The 15621-nt window shown below is 41.9% G+C and overlaps 1 protein-coding gene across 1 annotated transcript in view; it reads right to left on the reverse strand.

The window, feature by feature from the left end:
* Window positions 1-9726, reverse strand: part of CCZ1 (CCZ1 homolog, vacuolar protein trafficking and biogenesis associated) — a 30860-nt gene extending 21134 nt beyond the window's left edge. Inside the window, exons 1-7 of the mRNA XM_082712673.1 lie at window positions 9518-9726; window positions 8434-8531; window positions 8241-8334; window positions 7902-7979; window positions 7480-7527; window positions 6504-6587; window positions 5225-5400 (exon numbers count right to left, since the gene is read on the reverse strand). Coding sequence (XP_082568799.1) covers window positions 5225-5400; window positions 6504-6587; window positions 7480-7527; window positions 7902-7979; window positions 8241-8334; window positions 8434-8531; window positions 9518-9631 — 692 coding nt within the window. The 5' untranslated portion in view covers window positions 9632-9726. The remainder of the gene's footprint in view (window positions 1-5224; window positions 5401-6503; window positions 6588-7479; window positions 7528-7901; window positions 7980-8240; window positions 8335-8433; window positions 8532-9517) is intronic.
* Window positions 9727-15621: the final 5895 nt, after the last annotated feature.

The raw sequence follows: 15621 nt of genomic DNA on the forward strand, positions 1-15621 counted from the left end.
ATAAATACACAAGCAGAAAATTCCTGCACTGACAGGAAATGGTTCAGGACTCCATCAAGGGTTCACATCAGACAGACAATAGCCTACTCGTGCTCAGAAGGATAGGTGTTCTCTCAAAGTCTCTCACATATGGTTGTTTAATATGAATAATTTTTTCTTATTTAAGCTTATTTTTTAAAATAATTTTTTCTTATTTATACAGTTTTTTCTTGGGAAACAAAACAAAACAAAATCTTTTCCTCAGCTTAAATCTCAACTGATGCATTTGAATGCAATGCAAAATCTTTCAAATCAGGATCGGTTTTGTTTACAACACAAGTGTTACTGTCATGTATTAAATATAAAATAATCTAGTCAAGATCCAAGGATATGGTCAACTTTGATTCACTTAAGAAATATCTAAAGCATTTATTCATAAAAGTATTAACTCCTGGAAAGTAAATCAATTCACTAAAAAGAAAATTCTCCAAAAAGCAAGCCAAGAGTTCTGGACAAGAAAGCTGACTGACATCCTCCTACCAAACAGCAGTAATGTCTAATCCAATCATGGCCACTGCAAAACCAAATCCATCCATTAAATGCAACGAAGTCCAAACAGAACTAGAAGATATTTTCTACTAACCATCCACTTTGAGCTCACAACCAAGCATCTACAGTGTACCAGGTTCTGGCCATGTCCTGGGACAGACAGATGTTTCTACCCTCAGATAATTTCCAAAACAATATAATAAGTAACAAACCAATGCAACAATACATTAAAAGAAATCATTCACCATGATCAAGTGGGATTTATTCTCAAAATCCAAGGGTGGTACAATATTTGCAAAACAATCAATGTGATATATCACATCAATAAGAAAAAGATAAAAACCATATGATCATCTTAGTAGGTGCAGAATAATCATTCAACAAAGTACAATACCCATTTATGATAAAAACCCTCTGCAAAGCAGGCCTAGAGGGAACATGTTGCAACATAATAAAGGTCCTATATGAAAAACCCACAGCCAACATCATATCCATTGAGGAAAAACTGCGAGCTTTCCCCTAAGGTCAGGAATAAGACAAAGCATGTCCACTCTCACCACTTTTATTCAACATAGCACTGGAAGTCCTGGCCACAGTAAACAGACAACAAAGAAATAAAAAGGCATCCAGATTGGTAAGGGAGAAGTAAAACTCTAATTATCTGCAGATGACATGACACTATATATGGAAAACCCTAAAGACCACCAAAACCAAAACAAAACAAAACAAAAAAACCAAACTGTTAGACTGATAAATGAATTCAGTAAATTCTCAAAACTCAACGTACAGAAATCTTTTCCATTCCCACTAATAATGAAGCAGCAGAAAGTGAAATTAAGGGGCCCCTGGCTGGCTCAGTGGGTTAAAGCTTCTGCCTTAGGCTCAGGTCATGATCTCAAGGTCCTAGGATAGAGCCCGCATAGGGCTCTCTGCTCAGCAGGGAGCCTGCTTCCCTGACCCTCGCCCCTGCCTGCCTCTCTGCCTACTTGTAATTTCTGTCAAATAAATAAATAAATCTTAAAAAAGAAAGAAAGAAAGAAAGAAAGAGTGAAATTAACAAAAAAGAATCCTATTTATAACTGCGCTGAAAATAAAATTCAAGACAACACAAACAGACATTCCACACTCATGGACTGGAAGAACAAATATTGTTAATGTGTCTCTATGACCCAAAGCAATCTACACATTTAACACGATTCCTATCAAAACACTGACAGCATTTTTCACAGAAATTGAGCAAACAGTCCTAGAATCTGTATGGAACCACAGAAGACCTCAAATAGCCAAAGCAGTCTTGAAAGTCTTGAAAAAACAAAACTGGAAGCATCACAACTCTAGATTTCAAGTTATATTATAATGCAGTAGTGATTAAAACAGTATGGTACTGGTATAAAAACAGGAGAGTGGAACAGAACATAAAATCCAGAAATAAGCCCACAATCATATGGTCAATTAACCATCAACAAAGGAGAAATGGATATCCAATGGGGAAAAAAGAGTCTCTTTAACAAATGGTGTGGGGCAGCAGCATGCAAAAGAACGCAACTGCACCACTTTTTTACATCCTACACACACAAAAAAGCTCCAAATGGATTAAAGACCTAAATGTGAAACCTGAAACCATAAAAATCCTTGAAGAGAGCATAGGCAGTAATGTCTCTGATACAGACTGTAGCAACATTTTTCAAGATAATGTCTCCTGCGACAAGGGAAATAAAAGAAAAAATAACTACTGGGACCACATCAAAATAAGAAGTTTCTGCAGAGGGAAGGAAACAATCAACAAAACTAAAAGGCAACCTACAGAATGGGAGAAGGTACCCGCAAATCCAATGAAGGGTTAATATCTGAACTATATAAAGGACTGATACAACTCGATACCCAAAAAACAAATAATCCAATTTTTAAAAATGGGCAGAAAACATGGACATTTCTCCAAAGAAGACATCCAGAGGGCCAACACACACACACAAAAAGATGCCCAACATCACTTATCATCATGGAAATACAAATCGAAATTACAATGGGGTACCACCTCACACCTCTCAGAATGGTGAAAATCAGCAACACAAGAAACAGCAGGTGTTGGTAAGTATGTGGAGAAAAAGGAACCCTCTTTCACTGTTGGTGGGAACGCAAGCTGGTGGTGACACAGCCACTGTGGAAAGCAGTATGGCGCTTCCTCAAAAAACTGAATATAGAACTACCCTACGATCCAGCAACTGCACTCTTGAGTACTTACCTAAAACGGACAAAAACGCTAATTCAAAGGGACACATGCACCCGGACTCCCCATGTTTATAGCAGCAATATTTTACAACAGCCAAACTATGGAAGCAGCCCAAGTATCCGTAAATCAGTAAATGGATAAAGAAGATGTGGTATATACATGCAATGGAATATTACTCAGCCATAAAAAAGAATGAAATCTTACCATTTGCAACAATATGGATGGAGCTAGAGACTACAATGCTAGATGAAATCAGTCAGTCAGAGAAAGACAAATACCGTATGACTTCACTCATATGTGGCGTTTAAGCAACAAATGAGCAAAAGAAAAAAAAAGAGACAAACCAAGAAACAGACTCTTTATAGAGAACAAACAGATGGTTACTAGAGGGGAGATGGGTGGGGAGATGGGGGACATAGGGGACGGGACTCGAGAGTGCACTTATGATGAAAAAAATGAAAATGAGTGGGGAAAAACATCAACATTGGGCTCCACTTGATGAAACAGAGTATTCAAAACTAAATACACGGGGGCGCCTGGGTGGCTCAGTGGGTTAAGCCACTGCCTTCGGCTCAGGTCATGATCTCAGGGTCCTGGGATCGAGTCCCACATCGGGCTCGCTGCTCAGCGGGGAGCCTGCTTCCTCCTCTCTCTCTCTGCCTGCCTCTCTGCCTACTTGTGATCTCTCTCTGTCAAATAAATAAATAAAATCTTAAAAAAAAAAAACTAAATACACTGGCATACACATAAATGTAATAGTAAGCAATGAGAACAAATACATACTCTGTGAGATATAAAATACTCCACTGGTATTTAAACACATCAGCTTTGTAACTAACAGTTGCCTCCCACAATGTGTTATTTTTCTTGAAGCTTCTTCTTAGGATGATTTGGCCTGGGGCCAACCTTGCCCATAGGCATACTGGGGTGAGACCCCTGAGCCGTCCTGTGCAGCCACCAGAGCTGGGCACTGCGTAACTCCAGGGAATGTCCTTCACAAAGACAAAGGTGCCCAGAGGATCCCCAGGAGTTAAGCAACAGGCAGCACTGTGAGCTGAGACTTCCAGACCTCAACCCCGCTGGTCATGCTGGCTTCATGGCCTATCAGTGGAGCTATGGACTATGAAGGGGACCCTTTGCTCTAGGCCTGTATCCCTTCTCACCCCCAGAGTTCACGCCTACATCAGGGGTTATGCTGTGTCAGGCGAACTGGAAACTGAGCTACTTTCCTCAGACGGGGCGCCGAGGCCATGGGCTGCTATGGAATTCTAGTCCATCCCTTGGTCTCCTTGCTGGGCGCAGCCTTCTCAGCACCTCCCTGGAATTTCTGCCTCTGGAGGGCCGCTCCCCCCTCAGATGTGACACCCTCCAACCCCCGGTAACTCCCCTTCAACCTCTCAAGGCAGCCTTAAGAATTTCATTTTACTACCACGGTGTGAATATCATAAAAAGCAACCAGAACAGGGCCAGCTAATACAGCAGTTAAGTGTCCTGCTAAACAATGTGTTAAACAAAAAAGGAGACGCCTTTCTATCTGAACTTCGTGTTGTTTTCACAGGAGAAAACAAGTTCTAGATGAAAACTCATCAGTGTGTTTAATGAACAGATTCAAATTTCTTTTGATTAGCCTCCTTCTCTTCCTAAAATGATGCTCCAAGATCTCAGCAGGGACAGAATGGGTCAGAATGGGACAGAAACCATAACTGCCCTTTCTGTTAGCTGAACTCAAGTTTTCAGGCTCAAATATGGTCACAACCTAAAGGGCAGATAGTGGGATACAGTCCACATAAGCATGAAAACCGAAGACGGGTGAGCCCCCAGAAGAGCTCCCGAACCCCAGCAGTCCGTCTCAGATCGTCAGCCGGCGCCAGGCCTCCTTCACAGCCACAGCCTCCATACGGTCATGGGCAACTGCACGTTCATACGGCTTTTCCAGAGTTACCTTAGGTCCCTGAGAAGAATTTTAGTCTATCTCTTCTTGAGTATCAACACTTTCAGAGAAATTATGTTTTTGTTCTTACTATGGGATGTACCTTTGGTAGCCGGTGGGTAAGTTCCTGGTTTTATAGCACATTTAACTTTTCTGGGTATTTTTAAAGACCCAATTTTAAAACAAAGTATGAAAAGTATGCTTTCTACATTTACTATACTGTTTCTTTAAAGAGGTTTTTGGAAGAACACCGAAATAAAAATAGGATTCCTAAACTTAACTCAACAGGAACATTTTCTCCACCTTTCGGGGAACCAGTTTTAAACTCCCCTGCTTTATTATTTTAACCCAAATTACCCTACTTTTGGTTTAAATAATCACTGCTTTATTTTGACAGTTATCTACAAAGACACTCCCTACCCTGCCCCCTTGCTATTTATTCCAGTTTGACAACCTCCTATCAATCCGGTCATTGCTGTTTTTATTAGCCTAAAAGAGTTTCTTCTTTAATATGCCAAGCCTTAGGGTGTACTTACCAGATTAGCTGATCGTTATAGAGAAAGGCAGTGTATTTGACTATACTCAGGCTTTCCTCCATCCTATTAATAAAAGACTGGATTTTCAAATAAGTCATTTTATCCAATGGGAAGAAGCTGATTCCACCAAAAATGTCAAGGAGATCACATGACTGCAAATGCAACGTTTGCAAGTACTGTAGGAAAAAAATAAGGCATTGATCTTACTAAAAGTACACTGAACATAGCAGTCTGACAGCTGAGAATCATTAGTCAATTTATGGTACGATTACATACTAGCACACTGATAGGACCAGTAAGCAGGTGGGCCACAGCGAACTTGATGTGAAAAAGGTACCGATTTCAAAATCTGAGGTTCAAACACAAGTCATTAATAATTATTCAGGATTGTCTTATCTCTTGGAGATATTTAATTCCTTACATGAGTGCTCCTCAAATTGTATTAATCCCATCAGGGATCTATACAGTGATATCATGGGCAGAAAGTGACATGTTCTACTAAAATAAAATGGAAAGGACAGTTGTTGTTGACAGGCAGGAGAGCAATGAAGAAGAGAACAGATATTAGGAGACAGCACGAGAGTAAAGAAGTATGGTCATTAAAGTGCAGGAACAAACAGGAAACAAAAGTAATTCATAAAAATGAAATAATTCAAAAACAGATCAAAGCTAGTTGAGGGGAAAAAATAGAATTACTTCTCTAAAAGCTAGCCTGAATTCTACCAGAGATAAGCCATATAAAATTTAACTTAATGACAACAGAATGACAACTATATTAGCACATTCATTTATCATTTGGGAAAAATCTCACTAGTAACCACTAAGGTGATAAAATCTATCCTGGCAAAAAATTTTACCTTGCATCAATACAGATTAAACAATACTGTTTAATGAATAATCATCAATGCCTAAGAATGTAGGGCTTAGGTAAAGAGTTTAAATTGAGCTAATTAACCAATCAGCATGCACTAAGTTCGCTTTTGAGTAAGCCCACACAGACAGACACAGGTAGAGTGAGGATGAAGCTGAAAGGTGTTTCCAAGATGATGTAGGGGTGCACAAAAATGGCAGGATGTTTTGATCCAACACAAAATGTTACAGAAAGATAAAAGAATGGAAAGAATTTTCTCCCTGTTCTGGTATCGCCACAGTGTATCTCAGTTTCTTTGTCACTTTCAAGTCCTAAATTTTTTTGTAAATAAGAAACAAACTTCTGTGTATATTTTAAAAAATCTGTTTGAAGACTACTGAGATTATAAATAAAATTCAAAACACTTACCCGATGGAAGAATTTCTCTAATCTTTCTTTCAGGAGCTTGACACCTCCATCTTCCATGGCTCTCAGAAATGTACCATTAAAAAGCTAATGATGTAAAAGATTTTTAAAAGTCAATTTTTTACACCCTTCAATTTGCCAGCATTAACAAATTCCTCTTTTCCTTTTAGATTAACTAATTCAGTTTATTTAATCCCCTCTATTCCTTTAAAATGTAGAAAATATTTACATGAGAAAGCCTGAATCATAAAATGAATCACACAAAAATCAATACTTTGTTAATTGATATTTCTGTGTAATCACTTAATCCTTTGGGGCATTGTTTTTTTAAGTAGGCTTCCTGATCAGCCTAGAGACCAGCACTGGCCTTGAACTCATGACCCTGAGATCAAGAGTCAGACACTTAAGGGACTGAGCCACCCAGGTGCCCTGCATTATTATTATTTTTTTTAATCTCAACTCACACCCAAGTTTCACTTTACATAAAAAATTATCGCCAGACTTCTTAAACCATACAATATCTGCAGTATGCCCTTCTCCTCAAGGACATGGACTCTCTTGTTTACCCATAGGGATACATTCCTAGTACAAGGCTAGTAAGAGAGGAAAAACTCAATACTCAGTGAAAAAGTATATACATAAACCTCAGTGCTGTTTCAAAGTCCCCATTATTTCCTCCCCTAAAACAGATACATAGTCACCATACAGTCATCAAAAGACTTAAGATTTTAAATTTTTTAAGAAATTTATTTGACAGACAGAGATCACAAGTAGGCAGAGAGGGAGGCAGAGAGAGAAGAGGAAGCAGGCTCCCTGCCGAGCAGAGAGCCGATGCGGGGCTTGATCCCAGGACCCCAGGACCATGACCCGAGCCGAAAGCAGAGGCCTTAACCCACTGAGACACCCAGGCGCCCCAAGAGTTGAGATTTTAAACAGCGGTAACTGGCTAGACTCAATTCAGAAAGAACGTCATGCTTACCTTGTACATGCTGTAGCACTGTTGTAGCACTGAACTATAAACCTTGTCCTGCAAACACAAAAACAAAGATCTCAATTTAAGGGGAAAAAAGTCCATGGCATAGCAAATATATAGTAACTCTTAGCAATACAATATAATGCTTGTAAGCACAGACCTATGACAATTATGTGCTGACGATCAAATGTATTTAAACGCAGTTATGAACCAGTTTTGGGAGAGCTTTTAACAATGATTAGAAGGCATTAGTGACACAAGATACACATTTTTATACAATTGTGTAAATAGTGTAAATAGACATGAAACTTCACTATGCATATCCTGAGAATCTTCTGCGAAGTGACATAGCTTAAATGTGGCCACGTCACTCAACATATTCAGTAATACATTTTTCTAGAAATATGAAATGAAAAATGACACATTACCAACAACTCCTCCTCTTGGTATTCAACAATTGGTTTTCCATCTTTAGTTTGCTTTTCAATTATAGGATTCCGAACAACCTACACAATTTTGATAGAATGAAATTACACAATGACCCAATTATATGTTTTTAATTTTCCCTTAAATGAAAAAATTTAAACATGCCACAACACCAAGAGCCCAAGAATACACTAAATAGGAATTAGATTTTAAAATTGCAACCACTTTTATTGTAATTCTACTTTGCAACAACTAGAGGACTTTCCTAAAGTCCTAACAGTAGAGATCACCCCATAACTTCACTACACAAGTTCAAAAAGATGTACTGTGTATGTAAATACCATGACCATCCAGAAATTCTCTTCTGGTTCATTGAAGAACTGTCTATTCTTCTGCGTATGTAAAGACTTTGCAGGTTTTGATGGGCTAAATGTCCTGAAAAGGTTAAAAAAGAGTATGTTGGGCATGTTTCTCCAAGTCGAATGAGTTTTAAGAATTCACTGAACTCTGCAAAAGCGCCTTTAAAGACGTTACCTTGTAAACTGTACAATTGCTTCACATAATCCAACATTTCTAATTTTCTCATTCTTTTCTACTTCATTCGGATGGTAGAACAAAATTTTATTTTCCTCCTGAAATATGAAGACACAGAATCACATTAATATAAGCTTTTTGTTTCCCCTCCCCCTTCCCATCTCGGCTGTGGAAAATGCTGTTTAATGTCAACCTCTGACGTTGCACATGCTAGCGGCAAACCAAAACAAAAACCCTTCTCAGAAAATCAAGAATTATCTTCCCCTCGATATGTAAACAAGGGTCATCGGCCTGGAAGGCAATTGTGATATTCCGCAAGTCACATGTCATCTGGAGGCACACGAGACAATTATTCTGAGAAAACTCGATTTTACGGTTTCTTTCCTCGTGCTAATTTTGCAAAAACACGAGCGTTTGTAAGAAATAAGCGTGTGCGCACGTGCGTACACGTACGCCTCTTGGGGAGTAAAACTCAGCAGGTTCACGCGCATTTGGACTGACAGCCTTTAAAAGGACCGTGATTTGCTGCCAACAGAACCGGACATCCTTTGAGGAAGTCACCGTCCCCACCTATGAAACAAACAAAAACCCATCCCTGGAATTTATTTATCAGTTCGGGGGAAAAAAATAAAACTTTCCTAGGGACCCCCAAGCTTGCGTTATTTTAGGGTTACAGTCCCCCACTCTCGATGCACGTTTCTGGTCGGGGACTTCCAGGAACAAAAACATAAGCTCCATCTCAGTCGCCCAGGATCGACGCCAAAGGACAACCCGTGCGGAGAGAGAATCAGCCTGCTGAGCCCTCGTTCAAGACACAGGCTTTGATCCAGGACTCGAGAGAGAGACCCTGCGGCGCTGTCTGGCCCCCACTTATTCCCTGGCCCGGGCGCACACCTGACACAAAACCTCCGCCCAAGCCGCCCGAGGAAGGGAGTGACAGGTGCTGCGCGGGGTCCCCTCCAGCCCACCCCGGGCCGCGCCCCCAAGGCTGCCCGGGACCGCCGCGGGTCGGCCCGGCCGCCCCCGCCCTCGGGTCCTCCTCCGACCGCCGGCTGCCACCGGCGCGCGGCCCCGTGCCGCGTACCTCGCCCTCGCGCGGCCCGAAGCGCGGGTTGTAGATGAAGAAACTCAGCAGCGCCGGCGGGAACTGCTTCTCCTGGGCCGTCCCGGCCCCGGCGCCGGCTGCCGCTGCCGCCATCCCGGCCCGGCCCCCGCCTCGGGAGCCTCCCTCGGCCCGCCCAGAGACAGCCGCCCTGAGGAGACCGCACTTCCGCCTCGCTCGCGGTCGCCCCGGAAGTACTCGCCGCCGGCCCGGAATAAGAACCCGCCACGCGGCGTCCCCCTTCTGGCGTGGACCTGCGAGGGTTCCTTCGCGTTTGTTTCTCTGGCAGGTGTTTCTTATTTGAGAGTGAAGGGGAAAGTGAAACTTATTCGTTTGTTTTCTGCCAGATATTATATCCTGGCTGCAGCGAGGGCTGCGTATTTAAAGAAAAATAGAACGGGCATGGTTTCTCTCTTTTTTTTTTTTTTGGAAGGGAGAGTGGAGACGGAAAGGAAGGTCAGCTGGGCGATTTGCCCCCTTCCATCATGTACAGGGTCCCTCTTGGCGTTGTGTGGGTTTTCTTGATCCCTATTGGAGAGACCTCAGCTGACAGCTGGATCAAACGCAGCCGATGGGGTTTGCACCTTACCCCAACTCCAGTGGCTCCGGGGGGAGGAAGATGGAGCGCAGATGTGAAAGCGCTGGGCTCGGGGAGGCGGGTGTGGTCCAAGCGGGACCAGAGCGCGGCATTCCCCGAGGGGTGCCCAGTCCCGGACCTTGGCGAGCAGGACATCGCCCTTTCTTAGTAGTTTTGAGGAGTCACTTGCTTTTGAGCTCTGTGGTTTAGGACATAGTTCAAACCCTTGCAGCCCACCGCTTGGCCGAACTCCAAACGACCTTGGTTTAGTTTGACTCATTTGTCACAGATCAAATTTAGAAACTGGACCTCTTATTTAAGCTGGCGGAATAGACCTTCATGTTTAGGGAGGAGATACATTGGAATTTGGACGTGAGATGGATCTGGGTACTTATCCTAGACCCATCACTCAGGAAGTGTGAAACCTTGGACCAGTTACCTACCTTCAACCGCCTCTAATTCGGATTTGTAAAATGTCTAATAGTAAATGCTTACCTAGTAGGAATAGGGCTTTAAGAATTAAATGGGGTTATGAATTGTACATATAATGCCCAGCACTTCATCATTATTCAACAAATGGTTATCATTACTTGCTCTTGAAATACTTTCCCAAATAACTTGCTCTGGTGCATGAAATTCTCCACTAGATAAAGTGTTTTGGTATTAACGCAATTATTTAAAAATATTTTTTAAGATGGCAGAATCCCCTCTCCTCTCTTCTTCCTTTTATTCCCGAAAAGTCTGTGGGAAGTTCTAATACATAAAATAGCTGCAGAGCTACCGTCTTTGATTTACTGGGGCCTAAGAGTACCTTTTGGCTTTTTCCAGGGGCTACCTATCATTCCCATCTCCCTTGTCCCTGGTCTCCTGCCTGGGACCTAGTGACTCCAAGGATATAGTTTGAAAACTCCAGGTTAAAGAAGTCTCTCCTTTGTCTCTGAGTAAATACTTCTCAAAAAGTAGAATAACCCAGGGTTGAGGTTGGAACACCTGAATTTTTAGTTCTGGTTTTGCCATTTATCAGCTGAATGAACTTTGACTAATCACTTACCTTCTTCAATTCCCATCTCCTCCTTGGCAAAATAAGGTTAGTACCTGCCTCGCAGGGTTATTGCAGAATTACACCAGATGATCCAAATGAAAACACTTGGTAAAGTACAAAGTACTACTCAAATGTGGGGCAAGAGCCCTTCACAGCATTAGTAAAGCTTTCTCCCCGGCACACTTCTACTTCCTTGTATACTTTGCCTCCTCGGCATGCATTAATCAAATTAATTAATTGCCACAGGAAAGAGATGATACAAAACTAAAATGAAACAAAACCCCAGAAATCAAAGTGCTTTTTAAGTTTCAAAAGCCAAGGAGGCAAGAAAGCTCAGACATTAATGCACCCCCATCTCTCACAGTCTGAGGGTGCACGGATGCAGTGTGGGAGGAGTGGTGATGATAGACACTTAGATATTTTTGGAGACTTCAGAGCAGAGAGGATGTGTAGTTGCTTCCTTGTGAAGCTGGGGGTGGTGATAGAGGAGGCTCCAGAACTTCCCTCCTCCCGCAAATACAACGTACAGCTACGCATAGCGCAGTTCCTTCTGAGAGAAATCCAGAGACAAGCTGAATGAGTCCTACACATCAGTTGAATGAGGAAATACCCCAATCAAAATGGGCAGGAAAGGCTGATACATGGTCTCATCACAACCCCCACCCGAGCACAGCATCACACAATGAGGAGGGAACCCTGGACTCCTAGCCTCTCTGTGGTTTGGATTGTACATCTAGCTACCCCAACTTCTAAGGCTCCAACCCACAGCCCTATCTTCAAAACACCTAACTCTGAATGCCAGTGGGACTTGCATTTACTAGAACCACAAGACCACATAGCAAAGAAGGAGTTCTTAATGGCTATGTGAACCCTCACCATGGTGATCCCCTCAAAGCTCAATACAGAGGGAGCAGGCAAGATGCCGGTCAGTCTTTCCCTGGAAGGAATTTGTATACTTTACAAGCTGCTGCCTGAGGGTCTGGCTTCTGATTTAGCACATATTTAGGGGCTGGCTGCTGTCCTTCCTGGAGCCCAAAATAGCTGGTTGGCACTACACACAATTTCCCCCTCTGTTCACTTGAAGAATAAAACCAAGTCCCCAGTATCTCCCTGGAAGAAGCTTGTCCACACATGCAGTATGCCAACATTTACAGTCACCATCCAAGGATATGCGCCCCCAAATTACCTGGCTCTGAGAGCTAGGAGGCATTCCGGAGCCCTATCCCGCCGTAGCAAAAAGCAGGTTTTAAATAGGACAGGAGCTCCCTCCGGTGGCCATGCACCTGGGCTCAGCACAGGGAGAGCCCTCCTCCCACCGGAATGTCAAAAAGGAAAACATTGGGCTTAAATCCCAAGTTAGACCAAATGGCCCCCACAAACATTCACAGAACATGCCATCCAATAGCAGCAGAATTCCCCTTCTTCTCAAGCCCTCACAAAAAATTGTCCACGATCACGTTAGAACACAAAACAAGTCTTAACCAAAATTTAATAAGATTGAAATCCTATCAAGCATTTTTTCTGACCACAAATGATAGGAAACTACATATCCGTGACCAGGGGAAAACTGGAAAATTCATTAATATGTGGAGATTAAACAAAATTCTCCCAAGTGATCTATAGGTCAAAGGAGAAATAAAAATGGAAACAAGGGCCACCTGGGTGGTTCAGTTGGTAGAGTGTATGACTCGATTTCAGCTCAGGTCATGATCTCAAGGTAAGAACAGTCCCCGTGTTTGGCTCTGTGTTCAGCAGAGAGTCTGCTTGAGGCTCCTCTCTCCCTCTCCCTCTGCCTCTTTCCCCCACTTCCCACTCATATGTGTGCATGCACTTGCGCTTTCTGTGTCTCTGTCTAAAATAAACCAGTCTTTAAAAAAAGGAAATAAGAAAATATTTTGAGACAAATGAAAATGAAAACAACATAGGAAACACTACTGGGTGCAGCCAAAGTAGTTCCAAGAGAGAAAAGTATAGAGATAAATGCCTATATATATCTATATATATCTATATATATATGATCTTATTTATTTATTTGACAGAGAGAGAGATCACAAGCAGGCAGAAAGGCAGACAGAGGGAGGAAGCAAGCTTCCTGCTGAGCAGAGAGCCCGATGTGGGGCTCGATCCCAGGACTCTGAGATCATGACCTGAGCCGAAGGCAGAGGCTTAACCCACTGAGCCACCCAGGTACCCCTGATAAATACCTATATTAAGAAAAAAAAAAGTGGGGGGTGCCTGGCTGGCTCAGTTGATTAAGCATCTGCCTTCAGCTCAGGTCATGATCTCAGGGTCCTGGGATCAAGCCCTGCATCCAGCAAGGAGTCTGGTTTTCCCTCTCCCCTTATCCCTCTCCCCATTCATGCACTCACTCATGTGCTCTCAAATAAATAAATAATTTTTTAAAAGATTAAGATCTCAAACAGCCTAAGTTTATACCTCAAGAAATTAACGAAAGAAGAGCGGGGCGTCTGGGTGGCTCAGTGGCTTAGGCGTCTGCCTTCAGATTAGGTCATGATCTCAGGGTCCTGGGATCGAGCCCCGTGTCGGGCTGTTTCCTTCTCTCTCTCTCTCTCTGCCTGCCTTTCTGCCTACTTGGGATCTCTGCCTATCAAATAAATAAATAAAATCTTTAAAAAAAAAAAAGAAGAAGAAGAAGAAGAGCAAACAAAGCCCAAAATTTGGTAGGAAAAGGGATGGGAAAACAAAGATCAGATGGGAATTAAAGGAAATAGAGACTAAAAGGACAACAGGAAAGTTCAAAGAAATATGAAGGTGGGTTTTTGAGAAGGTAAACAAGATCGACAAACCTTTAGCTAGACTAAGGAAAAAGAAGATGCAAAATCAGAGGCGAGACATGACAACTGATACTACAGAAGTAGTAAGTGTCATAAGAAACTGTTGTGAATAATCACACACCAACCAATAAGATACCATAGGAGAAATGGAGACATTGCTAGAAACATAGAACTTACTAACACTGACTAATAAAGAAATAGACAATCTGAATAGACCTATTATAGAATTTAAAAGTATTTCAAAGTTTGTTTCAAATGATGTTACCAGGCAGTAATAATCAAAACACTAAAGTACTGACATAAAACAGACACATAGATCAAATGGAACAGAATTGAGAGCCCAGACATAAACCCTGTATATGTTGCTAATTAACTTACGACAAAGAAGCCAGGAATATACGACATGGAAAGGATGATCTCTTCAATAAATGGTATTGGGGAAACAGGATAGCCCATGCAAAATAATAAAACGAGATCTCTATTTTACCCCATACACAAAAATCAACCCAATATAAATCAAATCCTTGAATACAAAATTACAACTTTACTCAAACATAAAGACTGTAACAGTAAAACTCCTAGAAGAAAACCTGGGTCAGCTCCTTGACATTGACTTCAGCGATGATTTTTTTTTTTCGATTTGACACCAAAAGCAAAGGCAACAAAAGCAAAAATAAGCGATTGGGACTAAATCAAACTAAAAAGCTTCTGTGCCGCAAAGGCCATCAATGAAATGGAAAGTCGACCTATGGAATGGGAGAAAATATTTGCAAACCACACATGTGATTAAAAAAAAAATCGAGGAACTCATGCAACTCAATAGAAAGAAACCCAAGTAACCTGATTTAAAAATGGGCAAAGGACCTTAACAGACATTTGTCCAAAGAAAAAGGTCAATGGGTAGATAAAAAGACACTAGACATCAATCATCATCAGGGAAATGCAAATCAAAACCACAATGAGGTATCACTTTATACCTGTAAGGTCAGTTTTCCAAAAAGATGAAAGCAAAGTGCTGGCCAGAACATGGAGAAGAGGGAACCCTCGTGCACTGATGGTGGAAATGTAAATTGGTGCAGCCACTACTATGGAAAACAGTGTGCAGGGTACTCAGAAAAATTAAAAATAGAACTTCCATATGACCCAGCAATCCCACTTCTGGCAACGTGTCCAAGGGAAACGAAATCATTATCTAGAAATTCTATCTGCCCTCCATCTTCACTGTAGCATTATTCTCAATAGACAAGGTATGGAAACAATCTGAGTGTCTATGGTTGGAGGAATGAATAAACAAAATGTGTTTATATGTGTAGGATAGAGGTTTTTTTTTTTTAGATTTTTTTTTTAAATTTATTTGACAGAGAGAGAGAGAGAGATCACAAGTAGGCAGAGACACAGGCAGAGAGAGAGAGGGGAAGTAGCCTCCATGCTGAGCAGAGAGCCCAATGCAGGGCTTGATCCCAGGACCCTGAGACCACAACCCGAACCAAAGGCAGAGGCTTAACCCACTGAGCCACCCAGGTGCCCTGTAGGATAGAATATTATTCAACCATGAGAAAAAAGGAAATCCTGCCATTCAGGACAACATTGGAGGAACTGGCCAGGCATCACGCTAAGTGAAATAAACCAGACAAATAGTTCGTGGTATCACTTATATATGGAATCTTAGAAA

The sequence above is a fragment of the Mustela nivalis genome (assembly GCF_964662115.1).
Source record: "Mustela nivalis genome assembly, chromosome: 19".
Classification (NCBI taxonomy): domain Eukaryota; kingdom Metazoa; phylum Chordata; class Mammalia; order Carnivora; family Mustelidae; genus Mustela; species Mustela nivalis.